A 23,695-nucleotide genomic window follows, 5' to 3' on the forward strand; every position below is an offset into this window, starting at 1 on the left:
AATGTGCAAACTCCACACAGACAGTGACCCAAGCCAGGAATCGAACCCGGGTCCCTGGCACTGTGAGGCAGCAGTGCCAACCGCTGTGTTTGGATCTCACCCTTCATGGTTGGAGGTTATTGGGGAAGTCGGGAACATTCAGAATCTGAAATGTACACTTTCGCCAGCATCCTTTTTTTGGATGGACCCTGGGGATTGTTAGAGCACCAACCTGACCCTGGAGTGCACTCAAAAAGATATCTCGTTGGTAGCTCTCATTCTCAGGATGAAAGTATACCATTCATTCTGCTCATGGGGACAATTGCTGAACTGCAGCTAAAAGAATCACATGGAGACAGGGATGCAGTGGATATTGGGAACCCTGTTAATGCGGACATTTACTGAGCTACTTGTTTGCTCTGAGGCTTGTTTCATAGTCACAGTAAGATAGAGGAAAGGTTGCAGCATTAAACTAAACTTCTGCCATGCCAGCTTAACCTTGAAAAGTGTGAGGTGATGCATTTTGGAAGGAGTAATTTGACAAGGAAGTATACTATGAAAACTGTAAACTACACTATACTATGAAGTTCCAAGGAACAAATGGACCTTGGCATGTTTGTCTATAGATCTCGGAAGGCAGAAAGGCAGGTGAAAAAGGCAAATGGCACACATGCCTTTATCAATCAGGGTATAGATTATAAAAGCAGAGAGGTCATCATGGAGTTGCATAGAGCTTTGGTGAGGCCACAGCTGGAACACTGTGTGCAGTTCTGGCTGCCACATTGTAGGAAGGACATGAATGTACTGGAAGGGGTGCAGAGGAGATTCACCTGGACGTTGCCTGGGATGGAACATTTTAGTTATAAAGAGAGGTTGGATAGGTTTAGGTTGTTTTTTCTGGAGCAGAGAAGACTGAGGGGTGATGAAGGTGTTCAAGATTATGAGGGGCATGGACAGGGTGGATAGGGAGCAGCTGTTCCCCTTAGTTGAAGGGTCAGGTACAAGGGGACACAAGTTAAAAGTGAGGGGTGGGAGGTTTAAGGGGAATTTGAGAAAAAAACCTTTTTACCCAGACGGTCTGGAATGCATTGCCTGGGAGGGTGGTGGAGGCAGGGTGCCTCACATCCTTTGTAAAGTGTCTGGGCTGAGCACACCATAACATTCAAGGGTATGGGCCAAGTGCTGGCAAGGGGGATTAGGAGGGCAGGTCAGGGCCTGTCATGCATTGATGCAGAACCAATGGGCCAAAGGGTCTCTTCTGCACAGAATACCTTCTGTATTCTGTGATTCAGTTAATGAAGGATTGTCACAGTGAACAAGCCGATGAAGGTAAAGTACTGAATCCTTTCGAGCGTTCACTCTTCCAGTGCTTCATTCTTCCTTGTAGACAAAGGTCATTAATCAGTTCTGAAATGTTTTCTTGTACATCATCCAGGAGAGAGCCATTCTGATCATAATAAAAAGGAAACTGGATCTCCCCGAAGGAATTAACTAAACTTACTTGACTAAATTGGTGCCTGCCTGCTTGTCTTTCATTCAAAAGACCAGTGCTGAACTTGGGATTGCAGAATCCTTTCCTCTGTTAGACAAATTCAAACGTGACACCATTTTGTTTCAAGTGAGCAATTTGCTGTCTTAACTGTAGACTAATGTGGGAACTGTGATTGAGTGAAGTAATGTTCTAGCTCAGTGGTAAGTGTGATTGTTTACTGACTGGCCAACTGGTTGACAGGGACATGTTTCGTCTAATATTCAAATAAGTCATTTGGAACGTAGGATTTTGTTTCTCTTATTCATTCATGGGATGTGGTGGTCGACGGCTGGTCAACATTTATTGCCCATCCCTAGTTGCCCCTGAGAAGGTGGTGGTGAGCTGCCATCTTGAATCGCTGCAGTCCGTGTTCTGTGGTTTGACCCACAATTATGGATGGAATTCCAGGATTTTGACCCAGCGTCTGTGAAGGCGATATATTTCCAAGTCAGGATAGTGAGTGGCTTGGAGAGGAGCTTGCAGGTGGTGGTGTTCCCATGTATCTGTTGCGTTTGTCCTTCTAGTTGGAAGTGGGTTTGGAAGGTGCTGTCTAAGGAAACGTGGTGATATTAATCAATAAAATGTGCCCTCTGAGGATGTATGTAATGAAGTATGTAAAAATATATCACTGAAGCACTCCATCTATGTTTGGCTTTCCTTTCGTTTTTATTTGTCCTGCTCTCGTGCACTTATTCTATTTGTGATATTTTTAGTGGGCAACGTCAAATAGGTCAAACTTCGAAGCTGAGGCCAGCTGAAATGCTTGAATCTTGCAATACTGTCTATACACAGTATGTGCATAGACAGTATACGCATATTGGGCTCTCTCAGTCACTCCTCGCCGCTCCCTTGAACTGCTGCTTGGAGCTGTCTGGCCTCAGACCCTCTACACAAAGTATTTTCTTCATGTGACCTCCATGAGGTGACATTTCTTTAACTGATCCAAGCTGGAGAATAATGGTAAGGAGTTGTTTCTCAGCATTTAGTAAGAAAACTTCTGCCCACTTCCCCAAAGTGAATAGCAGGGATGTGTAGTCACCAGCGGAAGGATGGAAAGCTGATGGGGGTTAGATGAAGTAAGGTGGGTGGAACATAAACCAGTTGGCATGGACTAGTCAGACTGCATGACCTGTTTCTGTGCTGTAAGTGCCCGCCCCTTGGTGATTTTGGGCATTTCACCAGGTGGAAGAGTGACGGCTGGTGACCCCGCGATCTTCCCATTACTGCCCTGATTAAATCTGTGACAGGCAGGCCCTTGGAGGATCTTCACACCCCTTGCCAATTGCGGGCATGCAGCAGTGTCCAAAGAGCTCTTTATGGGAAGACTTGGGATGTTTGTTTGAGGTTTTGCAGAGGTGGAGGAGGGGGTGGGAGGAGGGGTTTCTCATTATCAGGTATTCAATACTCATTATTGTCCCCCAATCTAGAAGCTGTTGGTGGTCATGCCCCCCCCCCCCACTTCCTCCAGCAGCTGGGGTCCTTGAAACTAGGGAAAGTCTAAGTGGTACTTAATGTGGCGGGCATTCCAAAGCAAAGTGACCTGGGGCTCTTGCCAGCTCTCCAGCCAGCGTCTGCCCCCCTATCCCCTCTATTTAATACTGCCTGTATATGCACTTAAGATGAGAGGCGGAAAGTTTAAAGGAGATGTGAGGGGCAAGAGAGTGGCAGGTGTCTGGAACAGGCTGCCAGGGGTGGTGGTGCAGACAGATATGATAGGGGTGTTTAGGGGGCTTTTCGATAAGCATATGAATATACAAAGAATAGAGGGATATGAACCAAGGGCAGGCGGAAGGGATTAGGTTAATTTGGCATCATGTTCAGCACAATATCATGGGCCGAAGGGCCTGTTCTTGTGCTATACTGTTCTATGTTCTATGGATGTTCTGTGTACTGAAAGCCCCTTCAAAACGTGTGGAGAACATTTGATCAGTGAAATGCAACAAAGATGAAGAGTGTCGCTAATGGCTGCCATTTCCTTTGGTACCAGTTTCTAACATTTTGAAACGTTCAGAATGATTTTATAATTTCACTGCAGATAGTGTGTTTAGCTTTGGATGTTACTAACACATTGCAAATGAGGAAACCTCCCCCCGGGCTTGCGTATTAAACTTCCCAAGTGGTCGGTACGGAGCTTGTGCTGCAGCTCATCATTTGAAGAGCCATTTATTTGCTGTTTCTCCACATTACTCTCGAGTAGCGGATGACAAGAGTTCCACGCGTGACACACTTGGCCTCCCACTGTCTGTGAAAGACATGACAAACATTATTGAAGCAGTCAGCTGTTCCCAAACGATAGAATCAAAATTGTGGCACAGCCAGTCGCTAAAATTTTGTTTTTCATTTTTAGTTCAATGTTTTTTTTCTTAATTTTCTCTCTTCTGCTCCCTTCGCCCTCTATCCAAGGCCACCCTCCCCTCCCTCAAGTAGTTTTTAGTCAACTAAGATGTTCCCTTTCCTCTCTGTTTATTTCTAATTTGTTCACAACACGGGTTTGGAACCAGCAGGCCCGTCAGCTAAATTGATCTCATCTGTCCGGAATACCAGTTTTTATTTGGACCTCTAGGTGGGATTTTGTGGCCTGACTTGACCCGAGACCAGAAAATCCTGCCCAAAGTCAACGGACCTTCCCATTGTCCGCCTCCCGCCTGCTTTGATTCCTGTGGCGGGTGGGGTGGTAGAATTCTGGCACCAGTTGTTCCTTCAGGCTCCTAGTCTGAATCTGTTCCAGCTGTTGATAACACTCAGTGTAAAATGTAACTTCCTGTCATCTTTCAGAAATATGCTTCTTACATCGTTGAACATTTATTTTCTTGTTCCACTCTGCTGGCATATTTAAATGGATAGTGTAAAGGACTGGGTGGAAGAGACATAACAGAACTGCTTAATTTTCTCGCCATATGTCCATAAGTAGAGGTGACTTACATTTTTGAAATAATCCTCAAGTTTGTGAGTTCAAATGTTGAATGCCATCAGAATCTCTTCAGGATTAAATCAGAAGTATAGTTTATTCACACATTCAAACCCGGGAATCTTCCCACAGACATGCAAGCACACAACAAGAAGATCAAACAAAGGACAAAGAACAGTCTCTTCGACCCTCCAAGCCTGCGCTGATCATGATACCTGCTTAAACTAAACCTGTATGAACTTATGGAGTCCATATCCTTCCATTCCCATCCTGTTCATGTATACATCTCGATGCCCCTTAAATATTGCTACAGTACCTCCTCCCGTTACCTCCCAGCTCGTTCACCACCCTCTGTGTAAAAAACTTCCTTCGCACATCTCCCATGCACCTTAAACCTATGTCCCCTAGTACTTTCTACCCTAGGAAAGAACATCTGACTCTCCGTTCTGTCCATGCCTTTCATCGTCTTGTCTATCAGGCCTCTATCAGGTCACCCCTCAACCTCTGTCTTTCCAGTGATCACAAACCAAGTTTCTCCAACCTCCCCTCATAGCTAATATCCTCCAGATCAGGCATCATCCTGGTAAGTTTTTCCTGTACCCCCTCCAAAGCCTCCACATCCTTCCGGGAGTGTGGTGACCAGAATTGTACGCAATATTCTAAATGAGGCCTAACTAAGGTTCTGTACGGTTGCAGCATGACCTGCCAATTTTTTATATTCAATGCCCCGAACAATGAAGACAAGTATGCAGTGTGCTTTCTTGACTACTTTATTCACCTGCATTGCCACTTTCAGTGATCGGTGGACATCTAGGCCCAGATCTCTCTGCTTGTCAATACTCCTAAGGGTTCTACCATACCAAAGGAAAGAGGGGTTTTTACGATTATGAATAACGTAAATAACAAAGAATCACAGATATGGATATCAGTTTGCATTATTATCAGAGTCCATAAAAGTCAACATCCAGTCAAAGTTCCTTTATGAGGAATTACTCTTCAGCTGGGTTCAGCTGGCTAAGTTTCTAAGTTCCACACCATTGATGTTGATGCAGTGAGGTGATATTGGTAAACAGATCTTGGTCTGCTCAGCAGGGAATGGCAAGGATTTTCCAGAGAAGTTGGTCATGGGGAGGCTGAGACTTATGCAGGCAGATGGTCAGTCTGGAATCCTGCTGTGGTGTTTGCAGGCTGGAAGTTAAAAGTAGACTGAGTTGAGTCTAGAAAATTAATATTAAAACTTTCCAACAGCCAGAAGCTTAGGTCATGTGATATTGCCCATCAAAGAGTTTGTTGCAGAGTAATGAGCAGTTCCCGGTCAAAATCCATTGCTTACCTTAGGAAATAGATGGTGGCTGTTTGTGCTGACATAGGTATAACAGAATTTCAATTTCCCTTTGATAAAGGGTCAGGCTGGGCAGACATGCACCCACTCGGGTCCTCACAATGAGAGGTGTGAGATTCCACAAGGATGAGTGTTGGGCTTTTGTCCTGTAACAGCTATTGGAAATTTCCAGGATCTGTAGCCAACTGTGGATCATGTGACCTGTAACAGCCATCTTTTGTTTCCGCAAAGTCCAATTATTTGCAAAGCAAAAAAAGATTTAATCAGTTTACGATTTATTTCATGCCATAGGGACATGACAATAGAGTTGCGTTCACTTTCTCTATCCCATTAAGTGCTTGCATCGGAGTGTTAGGTGAAAGCCTTGGTTCAGTTGGTAGCACTCATACTGAATGCAGGTTAAAGCCTCCTTCCAGAGATTTGAGAACATTATCTTAGTTGCCATTCCAGTGCAGTACTGAGAGAGTGCTGTACTTTGTGAGTCTGTCACCTTTCAGATCAAATGTCAAACCAAAGTCTTGTGTCCTCTCGGATGGCAATAAAATATTACCAAGCCTTCCAAAAAAAGAATGGGTGTTGTCCCTGGGGGTGCCCTGGCCAATATCTAAAACTTGGTGATGGCAGCTTACTGTGTGTGATATTGGGTATCACATTTCCCTACATTACAACCATGATTACACTTCAAAAAGTGCTTCACTGGCTGTAAAGCACTCTGGAATGAACGAAAGTCATAATCAGTAAAGATGAATTCATTTACTCTTCCTTTATGTGCAAGTCTTTACGATTATTTAGAACAGACTATTCAATCACAGAGAGAGGACTGGATTTAACCTTCCGCCACTGTGGGTGTGAAGGCTGGGGGTTGGGGGCTGTATTAATTCTGCCCTCCACTTAACCTCTCACCACAATTTATTCTCACTTAAGGACCTCATGTGGATGCCTCCGGGATTTACCGGGTGACAGGAGAAGCTCATGCCAAGCAGCTAGCCCGGCTGGTTTCTCTGCGTGGGCTGGTGACTGGCAGGGTGATTCCCTTCTTATTACTCCCACCCTAGTTACATTGGAGAGTGCCCACCCAAATGTTTTACCTATAAGGTTTCCCTCCAACTCCTCTGTTGGCCCTCGACCTCAGGTCTCTTGCTGGGTCCCCTCAAATGGGTACCAGGAGTAGGACCCCTACACACTGACCCAAATCCCCCTTTCATTCCTGTCCAGAGTGGATGTGGGACAGCTGATGTTATGGCTACACATGACGATGAGGCTAAAGAAATTCTGGCACGTCCACTATGACTCTCACCAACTATTCCAGATGCACCATAGAAAGTATCCTTTCTGGATGTATCACAGCTTGGTATGGCTCCTGCTCTGACCAACACTGCAAGAAACTACAAAGGGTTGTGAACGTAGCCCAGCCCATCACACAAACCAGCCTCCCATCCATTGACACTGTCTACACTTCTCTCTGCCTTGGAAAGTATCCAGCATAATCAAGGACCCCACACACCCCGGAATAGTCTCTTTCACCTTCTTCAGCCGGGAAAAAGATACAAAATTCTGAAAACACATACCAACCGACTCAAGAACAGCTTCTTCCCTGCTGCCATCAGACTTTTCAATGGACCTACCTTAGATTCAGTTGATTTATTTTCTTCACCCTACCTGTAACTGCAACATTATATTCTGCACTCTGTCCTTTCTCTTTTCTCCTATATACTCCATGAATGGTATGTTTTGTCTGTATTTTTTTCATTCATTTGTGGGACTTGGGCGTCGCTGGCTGGCCAGCATTTATTACCCATCCTGAGTTGCCCTTGAGAAGGTGGTGGTGAGCTGCCTTCTGGAATCGCTGCAGTCCACGTGCTGTGGGTTGACTCACAATGCCGTTAGGGAGGGAATTCCAGGATTTTGACACAGCTACTGCAAAGAAACGGCAATATATTTCCAAGTCAGAATGGTGAGTGGCTTGGAGGGGTACTTGCAGGTGGTGGTGTTCCCATGTATCTGCTGCCCTTGGCCTTCTAGATGGAAGTGGTCGTGTGTTTAGAAGGTGCTGTTAATTGGTGAATTGCTGCAATGCACCTTGTAGATAGTACACACTGCTGCTACTGAGCGTCGGTGGTGGAGGGAGTGGATGTTTGTAGATGTGGTGGCAATCAAGTGGGCTGCTTTGTTCTGGATGGTGCCAAGCCTTCTGAGTGTTGTTAGAGCTGCACCCATCCAGGCACATGGGAAGTATTCCATCACACTCCTGATTTGTGCCTTGTAGATGGTGGACAGGCTTTGGGGGGTCAGGAGGTGAGTGACTCGCCGCAGTATTCCTAGCCTCTGACCTGCTCTTGCAGCCATCCTAGCATTACTGCTGGGATTAGTGCGCATAAAACAATACTTTTCACTGAATCCAAATACATGTGACAATAAAAAAATCAAATCAAATCAAATGGTCATCTGGGTGGGCGCCACCAGTCTTTTAGCTCGGGCAGAGTGGGGAATCCATCACCCCATATATTTGAGTCCATTGGATCAAAGACCAGTCCTCAATATAGGACACTTGTAAATGTTTACAATTCCAATGAGAATCAGTGAGTTATAACCAGGGACATTGATGCCTTTTACCTTTTGTAACCTATGCTGCATAATGAATACATATTTACACATCTTACACTCCAAAAGATGTAGAAGCCTAAGTAGGCCATTTGGCCCATCATGTCTGCTTCACTGATCTGAAATGATAATCCGCAAATCCGCTTTCCAGCCTTATCCCCTTAACCCTTGATTCCCTTTCTGATTAAAAATCTGCCTATCTCAGCCTTGAAAATTATTAGTGACCAGCCTTGACAGCCCTCTGCGGTAAAGAATTCACAGATTCACTACACACTGAGTGTAGAAATTCCTCCTTTTCTGTCTTAAATAAACAAGCCCTTATTCTTCTTTCAGTATCGATGTTCTGAAGGATGCAGCAAGTGAAGAGAATGTTGACTCTTGTACATTTGTTCGTCTACTGCACAATGAATGTGGATCGCCTCTATTTACCCCACAGCCTAGGCTGGGAAATCTACCACTGTATAATTCCATTTCTTCAAAGCACACTTCAAGGAATGGACTCACAAAGGATTTATTCATAGCAGTGGGCTCTAATAACATACTATATAGTGTCCCTGTGACAGCCATTGAGTAGGAATTCTAAAGCAGGCACTAAAGCTTAATTTACTGGGACAGGAATTTAATAGGAAGGAGCGTCATTAGGAAATGGGATCACCAGCAGGGAGCATGAAAATATTCCACTCCTGACGAGTGTTCATTTAAAATCTCCCTTATCACGGTGTGGGGGTGCCCGGGGATTAGACATGGCACCAGAGAGCAGGTATGAGGGTTCGTGCAGACCCTGAGGAATAGGGGAAGGCTGGGGAGAAAGGGGGGAGGGGAAGCAATCAGAAAGTGTCGGGAGAAAAAGGCCAACGAGATGTTGACGGGTAATTTGCATAATTAGCCTTAAGCTTGGCGGAGGATCATTTGAATACACAGCAGGAAAGAAAAGCAATAAGTAACAGGCCATGGGTTACACTGAGAACAATGCACGTGCTGGTGGCATCCTTTTTTAATTATATTGGGCTTTTCTCAACGCGATAAGTGTGGGACAGGTTATTATTACACTGTAAATCAGCAGCCTATAACATGGGAGTCCTGTACAACATCCATGACCATAGGCACCCATCTTTCATTTTAAATACCAGCTCCAGAAATTGGTTATGATTGGCACGGCGCTTTTGAAAGGCTGTTGTGTAAAATAAAAAACAAGATAAAAATAATTTGTACACTTTCCTATGGATGTCATCTTAATACACACTTTACGCTTCAGCTGTCTACACTGGGAAGTGTCTCCAGACTCATACTGGCATGAAATGCCACCCTGAAGGAGATGGGAATTGGACAAGTCTTATGCTGCTAAATTGATCCCAACCATCTTTTTTCCCTTATTGATTTGTGGAACATGGGCAACGCTGGCTGGCCAGCATATATTGCCCTTCCCTAATTGCCCGAGGGCAGTTGAGAGTCAACCACATTGCTGCGGCTCTGGAGTCACATGTAGGCCAGACCAGGTAAGGTAGATTTCCTTCTCTGAAGGACATGAGTGAGCCAGATGGGTTTTTCCAACAATCATCAGTGGTTTCGCCGTCAGCAGTAGATTCTTAATTCAAGATATTTTTTATTGGATTCAAATTCCACCATCTGCCGTGGTGGGATTCGAACCCGGGACCCCAGAACATTAGCAGAGTTTGTAGATTAATAGTCCAGCGATATTACCACCGGACCATCGCCTCCTCATTGCTTTCCACAGCTGGAGCAGTCCGTTGCAATCGAGGATGTTAATTTAAGCGGTCAGTTATTTGGTGCTGGTGTTGTACTGTTTAAGTTTAAAGTTTATTTATTAGTGCCACAAGTAGGCTTACGGTAACACTGCAATGAAGTTACTGTGAAAATCCCCTAGTCACTGCACACCGCTGCCTGTTTAGGTACACCGAGGGAGAAGTTAGCATGGCCAAGCAGTGCTGTATTGCTGAGTTGATCCAATGGAGAGGGGCAGGTTGGCTCAGATGGCTGAACAGCCAGATTGGATCAGATTGGTGCCTATAGCCCTGGGTTCAATCTCTGTTCTGGCTGCGGTGGATTCAGAACCTACCTCCCTGCCGCCCCACCCTTGGTGGAGATTGTGGCACTGTAGGTTGGATCTGCCATTGGGCAGAGCATTAAAGAAAATAGACCAAGTTAATAATAAGTGCAGTGATGTCTTGCACAATTGACTGAAATTTATTTGATCCCATTAGCATAATTGCTAGGCAATTTCAGAGGGCAATTAAGAGCCAACCACATTGCTGTGGGTCTTGAGTCACATGTAGGTAAGGATGGAAAATTTGCTTTCCTACATGGGCATTAGCAAACCAGCTGGGTTTTTTAAAATAAGAATCAATAGTTCCATGGTCACCATTACTGAGATTGACTGCCATGGTGGGATTTGAACCCATGTCCCCAGAGCATTAGCCTGAGATTGCACAGTACTTGCCCAGTGACATTACCATGTTGCTACTATCTCTCCCTAAGTGTCTCAGAACAATAGCATCATGGTTTTCCCCTGGGTATGTTGCACAGACCTGTGAGTTGGTCCTGTAATTATAAATGGATAGTATGGCATGGAGAAGGGCCATTCAGCCCATTGAATCCACACCACCCCAGTGAATGGTGCTGTTTATTTGAGGGCCATGTGTAGACAGTCAGTCAGGTCCTGCACAGCAGGCACTGCTGCAAAGCCATGAGGTCTGTCCCAGTGATGGCTTGGGTCAATGAGGAAAGTGATGCAGAGACAGGTGTGTCAGTCATCTGCGGAAAGGACTTGTGAGCCACACACAAAGACATGCAACCAATCTGCATTGTCCCACACCAAAAAGGTGTAAAAATTCAGCACCATGCTGACTTTTTGGATCACTGGCATGGCTTTGCCCCAGTTCGCAAGCAACACAACATAGTTTATTTATTATTGTCACAAGTAGGCTTACATTAACATTACAATAAAATCACTGTGAAAATCCCCTCGTCGCCACACTCCAGTGCCTGTTCAGGTACGCTGAGGCAGAGTTTAGCATGCTAAATTTAGCATCCTTCAGACTGTGGGAAGAAATCGGAGCACCCAGAGGAAACTCACGCAGTCACAGGGAGAACATGCAAACTCACATAGACTCAAGCTGGGAATTAAACCACTGTGCCACCGTGCTGCCCCCAAAGTTTCTTACCTGTTACTATTGATCTCCTGCTTTCGGAGGTGCAGAGTCAGTTGGATCATTAAACATTGTTATTCTTATTCTTCTCTCGTTTTGAGCAGTGCTGACTATTCACTTTTCACAATCTCGGGATGAGATGTTAAACTGAGGGCTTGTGGATGTAAAAGCCCCCCCCGCCTGATTCAAAGGAAGACAGTGCTTAAACACATCACTATGGCATCGTTATTTGTGGGATCTCACTGTGCACATGTTGCCTGCCATGATCCTATATTACAATGGAGACCTTCTTTGTTAGCAATCACCTATTATTGAAAGGCCTGGATTGAGTGGACGTGGGGAAGATGCTTCCATTAGTAGGAGAGACTAGGATCTGAGGGTACAACCTCAGAGTAAAGGGACAATCCTTTAGAAACGAGATGAGAAGGAATTTCTTCAGCCAGAGGGTGGTGAATCTGTGGAATTGATTGCCACAGAAGACCGCGGAGGGCAGCGTATTTACAACAGAGATATATAGGTTCCTGATTGGTAAATGGATCAAAAGTTATGGGGGCAAAGTGGGAGAATGAGGTTGAGAAACTTATTAGCCATGGTTGAATAGCAAAGCAGATGGCCTGAATGGCCTAATTCTACTTCTATATTTTATGGTTATATGGTTAAGGAGTATGACTGTCCACTTTAGAATCTCCCTGTCTCTGATCATGGTGTCTGTGGTCCTTGCATGAAATCCATTCTAGAGCTTAGGTGATGACACCTCCAGAGAAAAATTATTTCCTTGGTGTTATACATGTGCTTATTGATGCATGGTACAAGAAGAATTATGAAGAAGGCATTGGAAACGTAAACATTGGGAAACTCTTTATTAGGTGTGCATTGTCCCACAGTCAAATTCTAGACTGCCTGGGGGGATTTTCCTGCCCCGTCCGCCACAGGAATTTTGGCAGACAGGGGATGGACCGTGCAAAGGTTCGTTGATCTCGGGTGGGATTTTCCGGTTTGGGGTGAACGTAGCTGGAAAAGGCTGCCCTTTAACCGGGTTCCACACTGAGAGGAGCAAACCTTCCCCCCCCCCCGCCCCAAGGGGTCACATGATCCACATTCTTAAAGGGGCAGTACGCACCCCAAACCCCTCACATCCGCGCATCCCAAAGTAAAGGCAAAATAGAATCCATAGAATCGAATCCCTCTCACGCAGAAGGAGGCCATTCGGCCCATCGTGTCTGCACCGACAACAATCCCACCCAGGCCCTAACCCCATAACCCTACATATTTACCCCGCTAATCCCTCTAACCAACGTATCCCGGGACACTAAAGTACTGCGGGTGCTGGAATCTGAAACAGCATCTGTGCAGAGAGAGTAGAGCCAAGGTGCTATCAGACCTGCTGAGATTTGTCAGCATTTTCTGTTTTTGATACATATATCACACCTGGCTGCGAAGCGCTTTGGGACATGCTGAGGTTGTGGAAGGTGCTATATGAATGCAAGTCATCCTTTTCTTTTACACCCAACAAATCTCAACTGGACAAGCTGATTGAGGTATCAAACTGCTTGCAACATACCACAACATGTACTCTGAACATGTACCTTTTAGTGTCCTTATTTCTGACAAAGTAAACAAGGTGGAACTGATCCACTTCAGATCAGCCATGATCTTATTGAATGGCGGGGCAGGCTCGAAGGGCTAGATGGCCTACTCCTGCTCCTATTTCTTATGTTCTTATGTGAGATACATCAGGAAGCTGGCATCACCAGTACAATAACAAGGCTCAGAGCTGCCAATGGCTCAGTATTGGGGGAGCTTTCCCAGTTGGGAAACTTAGACTCATAGAATCCTACAGTACAGAAGGAGGCCATTCAGTCCATCGCGTCTGCACCGACCTCAATCCCACCCAGGCCCTACCTCCACAACCCCATGCATTTACCCTCTGATACTAAGAGGCAATTTAGCATGGCCAATCTACCGAACCTGCACATCTTTGGAGTGTGCATCATGTGGGAGGAAACCAGAGCAAACCCACACAGACACGGGGAGAACGTGCAATCTCCACACAGACAGTGACCCAAACCGGGAATCGAACTCTGGTCCCTGGTGCTGTGAGACAGCAGTGCTAACCACTGTGCCACCCACTTGTAAAACAGAAAAAAAGACACTGGGGGGGAAAAACTAGTTTGTCTAAAACTGGGCTTCTTAAAACCCTGTTTAGATTGGGGATGAGCAGCTGTCAGGACAATGGAGGGGTTATTAAAAAACAGATATTGGAATAGAGGATTGGAACTGCAAAAATCACGTAGAGTAAATAAAACTTAAAACAGAACAAAGTGGAACAAGTTCAGGCAGCGGTTGTGGGGAAGTGATTTACGGCACCAAATTCATTCCAGCTTAAAGCCACGAGTAAAGTTGGGAGTGTCATTTTGAGGGGAGAGGTAAGCTGATCAGCGCAAAACTCATCTTGGACTGGGGGCAGGCTTGATGTTGCACCCTTAGCCGGAGCACTGTACCCTTTAAACGGAGCAGTTACCCAACCACCCCCCGCTGCTAATCACTAAAGGCGTGCAGGAGTGGTGCATTTGCAAACCCCGGACGGAGACACATCGCAGTCACCGTGCCTGCTTTCTGGTGTGTAGCTTGTGAAAAAAGCCTGTGACAGGGGAGGGGAGGAGGAGGAGGTCAGCACAGGGCAACATGGCTGGATTCTACCACTGCCTGCGAGCTGATTCGAGGTAAGTGAACTGGGGGTGGGGGCGTGCTGGAAGAACAGCTCGGGACCTCGCTAGGTTAAAGCCACTAAACTTTTCATGATAGAGTGTGTGTGTGTGTGTGTGTGTTGTGTGTACAACTGGGACGGTGCAAAGGGCGATTCCTGCAGTCTCATCAACAGCTCATACTCCAACACAGCCACACCATACACCCTGACGGACTGCTGAGTACACACTCAGAATTAAAACATGTTGTTTGGGTTGGAATATCTCTGATAAGAGAGAGAATAGATCCACCATGGCTGTGTGTGTTGCGAGCTGAGTTCTCAGACTGGAATCAGTGCCTGTCCGTGTGGAGAAGAGCTGTCAAAAGCTATCAAACCTGCTTTATTCATCTTTATTGCCAGAAGCAATCTGAGTTGGGATTGTGCTGAGTGAACGGGACGTGGTAACTTTTGTACTATAATCAGAACATTCTTTCTTGTGTTTGTAAAGGTGAAGCTCTTTGGCTGTTGGTCATGTTTTTTCTGTCCTGTCTTTTTTTTTGATGGATGGGCAAATTTGACTGTGCAAATCCTTCAATAAGCTCAAACGCACTGAAACTGGTAGCTGTGCTCCAATTAACACAGAACCATTCGGGAATCTATCCCCGTCCTCACTGGGGGCAAATCATAAAATCCCTACAGCGCAAAAGGAAGCCATTCAGCCCATCGGGTCTGCACCGACCACAATCCCACCCAGGCTCTATTCCCAATACCCCATGTATTTACCCTAGCTGACAACTAAGGGGCAATTTAGCATGGCCAATCCACCTAACCAGCATGTCTTTCGGACTGTGGGAGGAAACTGGAGCACACAGACGAAACCCATGCGGACACGGGGGCGAACATGCAGACTTTGCTCAGTGACCCAAGCTGGGAATCGAACCTGGGTCCCTGGCGCTGTGAGGCAGCAGCGCTAACCAGTGTGCCGCCTGAACCAGAGGCGATTTTATGACCATTGTCATCATTAGACTTTTAATTCCAGATTTATTTTCCCACTGTAATGGGATTTGAACCAGGGTCTTCAGAGTATTACCAGTCCAGGGATAATACCATCATGCCACTGCTTCCCCCAAATAGAAAGATACATGATATACAGACTGTGTTTTAGTTTGGGGCTATTTCAAACATTGGAATTGGATTAACGAGGCAAATCAATGGGTGTATGGGTCCACGCCTCACTTGAATCATCTCAATTTACTAAAAATATTTATATTAAATATCTGTGGTTACCATGGGTGCATTTTCCCAGGGCAGTTAGCATGGGTGAGGTGATTCCTTGAGACAGGCGGGTAATTAATCTTTCTGAGATGGTTGCTTCTTTATTTTCTACCTAGACTCAGTGGATTTCCCCAGCTCTGTACTGAAGCCACAAAGTTTCAGAATCTTGTCAGGTGTAACAAGTGGGAGTTCAGTTCCTGTTGTGAACCCTGTACAGGGCAGCTGAAAGAGTGAGGGCATTGGCATAGGCAGTGGAGAGAAGGAGAAGCAATGCCAGGAGGGTATGCTCCCAAAGTGGCATCTGAATGCTGGCGTGTGTGTGGGGAAGGAACCCCTGGACACCTGGTGAAACTATGGGCCATGGGCCTCATCCAGTCAGAGTTTGGTTCCTCCAGAGAGGAGCAACCACAGAGAGAGGGAGAGAGGGGCAGAGAGAGGGAGGGAGAGGGAGAGAGAGGGAGAAAGCAGCAGAGGGGGAGAGAGAGAGGGGGAGTTAATGGGTGAGAGCGACAGAGACAGTGAGAGCAACAGAGAGAGGGAGAGGCAGAGAGAGGGGAGAGATGGGCGGACAGAGGGGCAAAGAGAGGGATACAGGGGCAGAGAGAGGGAGACTGCACAGAGAGAAGGAGACAGAAGCAGACAGAGGGAGAGAGAGCGGCAGAGAGAAGGGCAGCGAGAGACAGAGCGTGGCAGAGGGAGAAAGTGACAGAGGGAGAGAATGGCAGAAAGAGGGAGAGAGTGATAGAGGGAGGAAGAGAGGGGCAGAGACAGAGCAGCAGAGAGAAGGGCAGAGGGAGGGAGAGAGTGTCGGAGGGAGGGAGAGAGTGTCGGAGGGAGAGAGAGAACGGCAGAGGGAGGGAGAGAGTGTCTGAGGGAGGGAGAGAGCGGGAGAGGGAGGGAGGGAGAGGGAGGGAGAGAGCGGCAGAGAGAAGGAGAGAGTGTCAGAGAGAAGGAGAGAGCAGCTTAAAGGTGGAGAAAGTGACAGAGAGAGGGAAAGATGGCAGAGAGAATGATAGGGTAGAGAGAGGGAGAGAGCAATGGCAGTGAGGCATTAGGAGCACCAAGCCTTAAGGGAGGGAGTGGAGGAGGGGAAAAGCACAGAATGGTATGCTATCAGCCTCTTGCATGGAGGAGAAGTTACCCACCAGAGAGGGTGTGCACACTGTGGCTCAGCTACTGTCAGCTGTCTGAGCAGCAGTGTCAGTAAAGATCACAGAACTGGACACCATGTCAGAGTACGGGCTGAGTTCCACAGGAGGTGGTAACCAGTTTCAGTGGCACTGAAAGTGAACTCCTGTCCTGGATCATTGCCAGGATCTTCTGGAGATATCTGTGAAATCTCCCAGTCTGCTGCATCGAGATGGTCACCAGTGGCCCCTTCTAGGTGACTAGGCAGGTCAGGAGTCTGCTCCCACAGACCCAGCTGTCTTCCTCAACAAAGAAGGATCTCCACAATCGACGAACGGCTGATCTTTGGCCACTCCAAGCTGCTCCATCGGGTGTGCGCCCTGGGAAGCAGCCTCAACATCTACGTACTGAGGCAGTCCCAGATGCAAGAGCTTTTCAGAGCCCTACCTGGTTTCAAGGATGGATACTGGGTGACACGGACTTCCTACTGAAGACATGGCTACTGTGAGGAGCCCTCACACTGAAGTACAGAAGTATTACATCTATGATTGGGACAATTTGAGAGAGCACCAAGCAGCCTGTAAGGTTGCCTAAGGCACTGGTCAGATACCTTGACAGTTCTGGCAGAAGCCAAGTTCAGGATCTCTCATGTTGTACCCTACACAGCCTGGCTGTTTCACATGGGAGGACAGTTAAACCCAAAGCCTCTTCCAGTGGTGAGGAGATGGGGGGATGAAGATGATGACCAGGTACAGGATGCTGAGGAGTCTCAAGAAGCACAGGCAAGATGTTACGCGCTAGGGATGCTCGGGACTCATTAAGAGAGGCATGATTCACGTGATGATTCCTTGTGGCAGATCCAAGCTTCATACAGGTTTATAGCTTGGAAACAGGCCCTTCGGCCCAATAGTTGTCTGCAACCCTGGTATTTCCCCCTTCATTACCTTAGCCTTTATTAGGTTCCCAGTTAGAGTGAACATTGTGGACAGCAAATAAATAACTGGATAGCTAGTGATGTGGTCTGGCCTATCCAAACCTTTGATGGAGATTGTGTATGCGCGTGTGTGTGAGCATGTGTGTGCACGTGTCTGTGTGTGTGTTAAGTGATGTACTCCACTAATGGTGACTGACATTTCACAATATCCGACCTGTAAAGAGAGACAGAGTACATGCAAAACAACAGGGTTGAAGAGTATTAGAAGCAGTAGGGTTCTGCCCTGAGATAGCCACACTTAAGATACTGGTAATACTCTGCATTGAACTAGAAACAACAACCCTAGGATCCTTGGGATGATTGGAGGAGATTTGAAGGGAAAGCCTTGCTGCGAGTAAGTGGAAAGCTCAAGAAATCTCAACCGTTATACAAAGCTTTGAAACAGCGCTCAGACTGTGTGCTCAATCTTCCAATTTTCGATAAGTATCTGACTTGATAGTTAGAAGCCAAGTTGGATGCAGAAGAAATTTGAGTTAAAGAGTTCAGTTGCGCGAATAAGTGACTGTGTTCATTGTACTTTTAAGATCTTTAACATATCCTCCTGGTTAAGGCAGAGTGTAGTGATTCATATACCTGATTTTTGTGTAGTAACGTTTTCTTTGAAACCATGAACCTTGTGGTTTCATTCTTTTAGAATGTACCTGAGTTTTCAAATTTCCAAGCAAGAGAACAGTTATGGGTGGCACGGTGCCATGATAGTTAGCACCACTGCCTCTCAGCGCTAGGGACCCATGTTTAATTCCGGCTGGGTTACTGTCTTTGTATATTCTTCTTGTGTCTGCGTGGGTTTCTTCCGGGTGCTCCGATTTGCACCCACAGTCCAAAGATGTGCGGGTTAAGTTGATTGGCCATGTTAAGTGTGCCTCTTAGTATCAGGGGATTAGGAGGATAGATGCATTGTGTTATGGGGATAAGGCCTGGGTGAGATTGTTGTCGGTGCAGGTTTCATAGGCCAAATGGCCTTCTTCTGTAGGGATACCATGAATCTATGATACTGCTCTTCACTGAAGTAACATGCTCCACTGGTATGCAGTCACGTCTGCCACAGCCACAGCAACTACCTGGTCCCAATGCCTGGAACTTCTCTATCTAGCTAAACCTCATGCTTTGCCACATGTAAGCCCTAAGGTGAGCATGTTGTGCAACCACTTTGGGGGGTGGGGAGGTGTCTCATAAGGTCATTCACCCTCTTGCGGTACATTAGCCAGGCTCTAGAGATGACTGCACTACTGCTGACCTCCTCTGCAATCTTCATCCAGACATCTTTGGTCTGGCAGATGGCTCTCCCCTCCTGTCGCTAGGGGAGAGGACCTCTCAGCATGCCCAAGGAGCCTGGAGGAGAACCCGCCTGGGGTTGTCACTAAACCGTGGGGCCTGTTGCCTGTCTCTTTGCTGTGCCGGCCTTATCTTTACTGGTGGCCGTCTCAGACGTTTTATTGCTGCAGTAATATCTTTTTACAGGGCAGCCCTAGACTGAATGCTACCTTTGCCCACTGGCAGTCAGCTTAGTGATTGCCACATCATTGTTCATAAGTTCATAAGATACAGGAGCAGACCCAGGCCATTCAGCCCATCGAGTCTGCTCCGCCATTCGATTATGCTCTTCACCCCCATTTTCCTGCCTTCCCCCTAACCCTTCAAACCATGACCAGTTAAAAATCTATCCGACTCCTCCTTAAGTTCACTCACTGTCCCAGCGTCCACTGCACTTTGGGGTAGCGAATTTCACAGATTCCTTTGGGAGAAGTAGTTTCTCCTCAACCCTGTTTTAAACTTGCTAACCCTTATCCTAAGACTATGGCCTCTTGCCGTAGACTGCCCCACTAGTGGAAGCATCCACTACATGTCTACTTTATCCATTCCTTTTATCAGAATTGTGCTTCCCAGGGCACCTCTCCCCCCTTTACACAAGGCGGCGTGGCCTATTTCTGACTCCAGAAAAATCTAGCTGTATAACTATCAACATGATGAGGGACACTTGACCAAACATAAACCTGTCGATGCGGAAGACTTTTTAAGGAGGCTGCAATAAAAATAGTTGATTAGCTTCACTCTGCGGATGTCCTGGGAATAATCTTGTTTGGCGTGCTTGCCAGAAATGGATCTGTTTATTGCTTTCTCCCTTTGCTAAAACAGGTGTCACTGAGTGTCAGCTGGCACTTGAGTTTGTAACCTGCGTCTTCAATGCCCGGGTGATCTATTGCAGATTTGTTGGCTGTGCCAGTGAATGAACCTGAATGCTAATCATTGATACATTATGGGTAATGTGTGAGAATCTCCCTCCACTGCACATTATCACAAACGGTGTCAGTGCCTGCACTCTCTGCAGGGACCAGTCACAAATCGGTTGTGGGGTTCTCTGTGAATTTTTGAACATGCCACCCAGTGTATTATTGAACGATAGAGGCCAGGAGGGATCCAGGATCAGTCTGTCATCAATGCTGGGTTAATTATTCTCAGCTTTGATCACTGTCATTTTGATGTCGGCCAAAAGCTTGTAAAATTCATGCAAGAAGATTCCTAGAATCCTACAGTGCTGAAGGAGGCCATTGGGTCTGCACCAATAACCCCACCTAGGCAGGCCCTATCTTATAACCCCATGTGTTTGCCCTTCTAATCTCTCTGACACTAAGGGGCAACTTATCATGGCCAATCCACCTAACCTGCACATCTTTGAAGTGTGGGAGGAAACCAGAGGAAATCCCCCCCCCAGACACAGGGACAGCATGCAGACTCCGCACAGTCACCCAAGGCTGGAATCGAACCTGGGTCCCTGATGCTATGAGGTAGCAGTGCTAACCACTGTGCCACCATGCCACTCTGAATCCCAGAGGGTTTGGTAACCATATGGGTATCACAGGGACAAGGCACTGGTCACTATAAAAAGATGCCAGGTGCATGTTCCAATGTCATTGTGCACCCTTGCGATATTTTGGTGGGCGGGCAAGTTGAAAGTACACCCATTAACAATCAAGAAGGCAATTTAAATTAGTTACACAGTAACTGATAGAATTTTATGCTGCCTGTCTGCCTTTACTTTGATTTGATTTATTATTGTCACATGTTTTGAGGTTACAGTGAAAAGTATTGTTTCTTACGCACTACACAGACAAAGCATACCTTTTATAGAGTACATCAGGGAGCAGGAAAGGAGGGGGTGCACAATATAGTGTTACAGTTATAGATGGGCTGAAGAGAAAAATCAACTTCATGCGAGGTGGGTCCATTAAAACGTCCAATGGCAGCAGGGAAGAAGCTGTTCTTGAGTCGGTTGGTGCATGACCTCAGACTTTTGTATCTTTTTCCCGATGGAAGAAGAGGAAGAGAGAATGTCCGGGGTGCTTGGGGTCCTTAATTATGTTGGCTGCTTTGCTGAGGCAGTAGAAGTGTAGACAGTGTCAGTGGATGGAAAGCTGGTTTGTATGATGATTTGGGCTACATTCACAACCCTTTGTAGTTTTTTACAGTCTTGGTCAGAGCAGGAGCCATACCAAGCTGTGAGACTCCGGAAAGGATGCTTTCTATGGTGCATCTATAAAAATTGGTGAGAGTCACAGCAGACATACTGAATTTCCTTAGTCTTCTGAGAAAGTAGAGATTAAGGAAATTCAATATGTCCACTATGACGCTCACCAATTTGATGGGCTTTCTTATCTAGAGCGTCAGTGTGGAGGGACCAGGACAGGTTGTTGGTGATCTGGACACCTAGAAACCTGAAGCTCTCAACCATTTCCACTTTGTCCCCATTGACGTAGACAGGGACATGTTCTCCACTATGTTTCCTGAAGTAGGGTGGGCAGGCGAGCCAAGTGGCCTTTACATTTAAGTTGCAACCTGAGTCCAGAGTGGGTTGAAAGTTCAGGGCTGAAATAAAATGAACGAATGTGCCTGGGGACTGAGGCCTGTGTATGATTGTTCTGCACAGATACTCGTGGCATCATGTCCCACTGATATTTATTTCTCAATGGGTCAGCCGCTCCCAGATGCAGCTCTGCAGTGACTGACCCACTGAAGGAACACATTGGAGCACCAGTCCCCACACTCCCTTTTCTCAGTGCCCATCTTCCACCCACCCTCTCTGGCAGCACTCAGCCTTTCACAGAGCGCGTTTCACATCCCACCCTGCTCACACTGAGAATCCCAGGGTGGGGAACTGGGACATCCTGCCCCAAGAATATACATTCCACCCTGTTCACACTGAGAATCTCAGGCTGAGGAACAGGGACATCCTGCCCCCAAACACATCCTATCCTGTTCACACTGAGAATCCCAGGGTGGGGAACAGGGACATCCTGCCCCCAAACACATCCTATCCTGTTCACACTGAGAATCCCAGGGTGGGGAACTGAGATATCCTGTCGCCAAACACATCCCGTTTCATGCTGGATGGCCGTTAATTGGACAACAAGCGTAATATCACGTTCACAACGCAATCACGGCAGGGGCTAGCTTCGCTTCTGCTCGACCCATGCCGACTCTGGGCACACCCAGACATAAAATTCAGCCCACGGAATACCTTCTCGCTCAATGTGTCTCCTGTCTCAGGAAGACAGAAATTGCTCAACACAAAAATGATTCCTCGAACATAATTTTTGTTGCCAATGATTCCTCGAACGTCGTGGTAATCAATCTTTGTCAATTGGTCTACAGCAGACCCAGGAATGAGACAGGAAAATAATCAGTGTGACAAAGCATCGGGGACAATAGATCCAGAGCCACATATTTATAAAGGACCTGCCACACACAACCCGTTATGTTTCAGGTCACTCAGATACCACGGGAATCTCATTTTATTTCCCACAGGTTTTGTTCATCACAACACATTTGTCTCAAACTTTAGTGTTTTTGCTACTGGTTGGCTCCACTTCTGGAAATGAGAACAAGCCAGATCTGAAGGTTCAGGACCTTGAGCATCAACTCCAAAGGGCATAGGTGGCAAAATTGCCAAATGTGGGAGGAGAAAAATAACCTATGGAATTAGAAATATTAAACATGAACAGTTGGCAAAATCTATCAATAATTAAAGGAAAGTGAAGCAATGAGGTTGATCCAAATATGTTTTTGAAAACCTTTTGAGCGTCTGTTGTGTTGTCTCCATTATATTAAACAGGACGGGAAATAAGCTTTGTATTATTGAATAGGAGACTGTGGTGTAATGGTATTGTCGCTGGACTCATAATCCAGAATAATTCCCTGGGGCCGGGGTTCAAATCTCATTAAGGCTAATGGTGAAATTTATAAAAAGATGACCGTACAACCATTGTTGATTCTTTTAAATTTTCAGCCTTTCAACCCAACTTGTCCATGCCACCCAGTTTTTACCATTCAGCTGATCCCAATTGCCCTGGTTTGGTCTATATTCCTTTATAGCCATCTTACCCACGTAACTGTATAAATGCTTTTAAAAGACAAAATTATACCTGTATCTACTACTGTCTCTGGCAGCTCATTTCAGACACTCAGCACCCTCTGTGTGAAAAAATTGCCCCTCTGAACACTTTTGTATCTCTCCCCTCTCACTTTAAACCTACACCCTCTAATTTTGGACTCCCCTACCTTTGAGAAAAGATATTGACCATCTACCTTGTCAGTGCCCCTCATTATTTTGTAGATTTCCATAAGATCACCCCTACGCTCCAGAGAAAAAAGTCCCAGTCTATCCGTCCTCTCCTTATAACTCAAACCATCAAGTCCCAGTAGCATCCTAGTAAATCTTTTCTGCACTCTTTCGAGTTTAATAATATCCTTTCTATAATAGGGTGACCAGAACTGTACACAGTATTCCAAGTGTGGCCTTACCAATGTCTTGTACAACTTCAACAAGATGTCCCAACTCCAGTATTCAGTGTTCTGACCAATGAAACCAAGCATGCCGAGTGCCTTCTTCACCACCCTGTCCACCTGTGACACCACTTTCAAGGAGCTATGAAGCTGGACTCTTAGATTTCTTTGTTCTAAAACTCTCCTCAACACTCTACCATTAACTGAGTAAGTCCTGCTGTGATTCAGTCTACCAAAATACATCACCTCACATTTATCTAAAATAAACTCCATCTGCCATTCATCAGCCCAATTAATCAAGAT

General features: G+C 46.2%; 1 protein-coding gene across 6 annotated transcripts in view; it reads left to right on the forward strand.

The window, feature by feature from the left end:
- The window catches only part of LOC145349163 (CRACD-like protein), a 141,712-nt gene that overhangs the window by 19,682 nt on the left and 98,335 nt on the right, over nt 1-23,695 (forward strand). For 3 of the 6 annotated variants that reach the window (XM_080197564.1, XM_080197565.1, XM_080197569.1), the window contains exon 1: nt 14,054-14,251. The exons of 1 other annotated variant lie outside the window; for it this stretch is intronic. In XM_080197564.1, the coding sequence (XP_080053690.1) occupies nt 14,214-14,251 (38 nt within the window). In that variant the 5' untranslated portion in view covers nt 14,054-14,213. Of the gene's footprint in view, nt 1-14,053; nt 14,252-14,614; nt 14,676-23,695 lie in introns of those variants that run through there. 2 more of the 6 variants (XM_080197567.1, XM_080197568.1) reach the window with 2 other exon arrangements.

Source organism: Carcharhinus amblyrhynchos, chromosome 10, assembly GCF_965287045.1.
Source record: "Carcharhinus amblyrhynchos chromosome 10, sCarAmb.v2.hapA, whole genome shotgun sequence".
NCBI classification, from domain to species: Eukaryota; Metazoa; Chordata; class Chondrichthyes; order Carcharhiniformes; family Carcharhinidae; genus Carcharhinus; species Carcharhinus amblyrhynchos.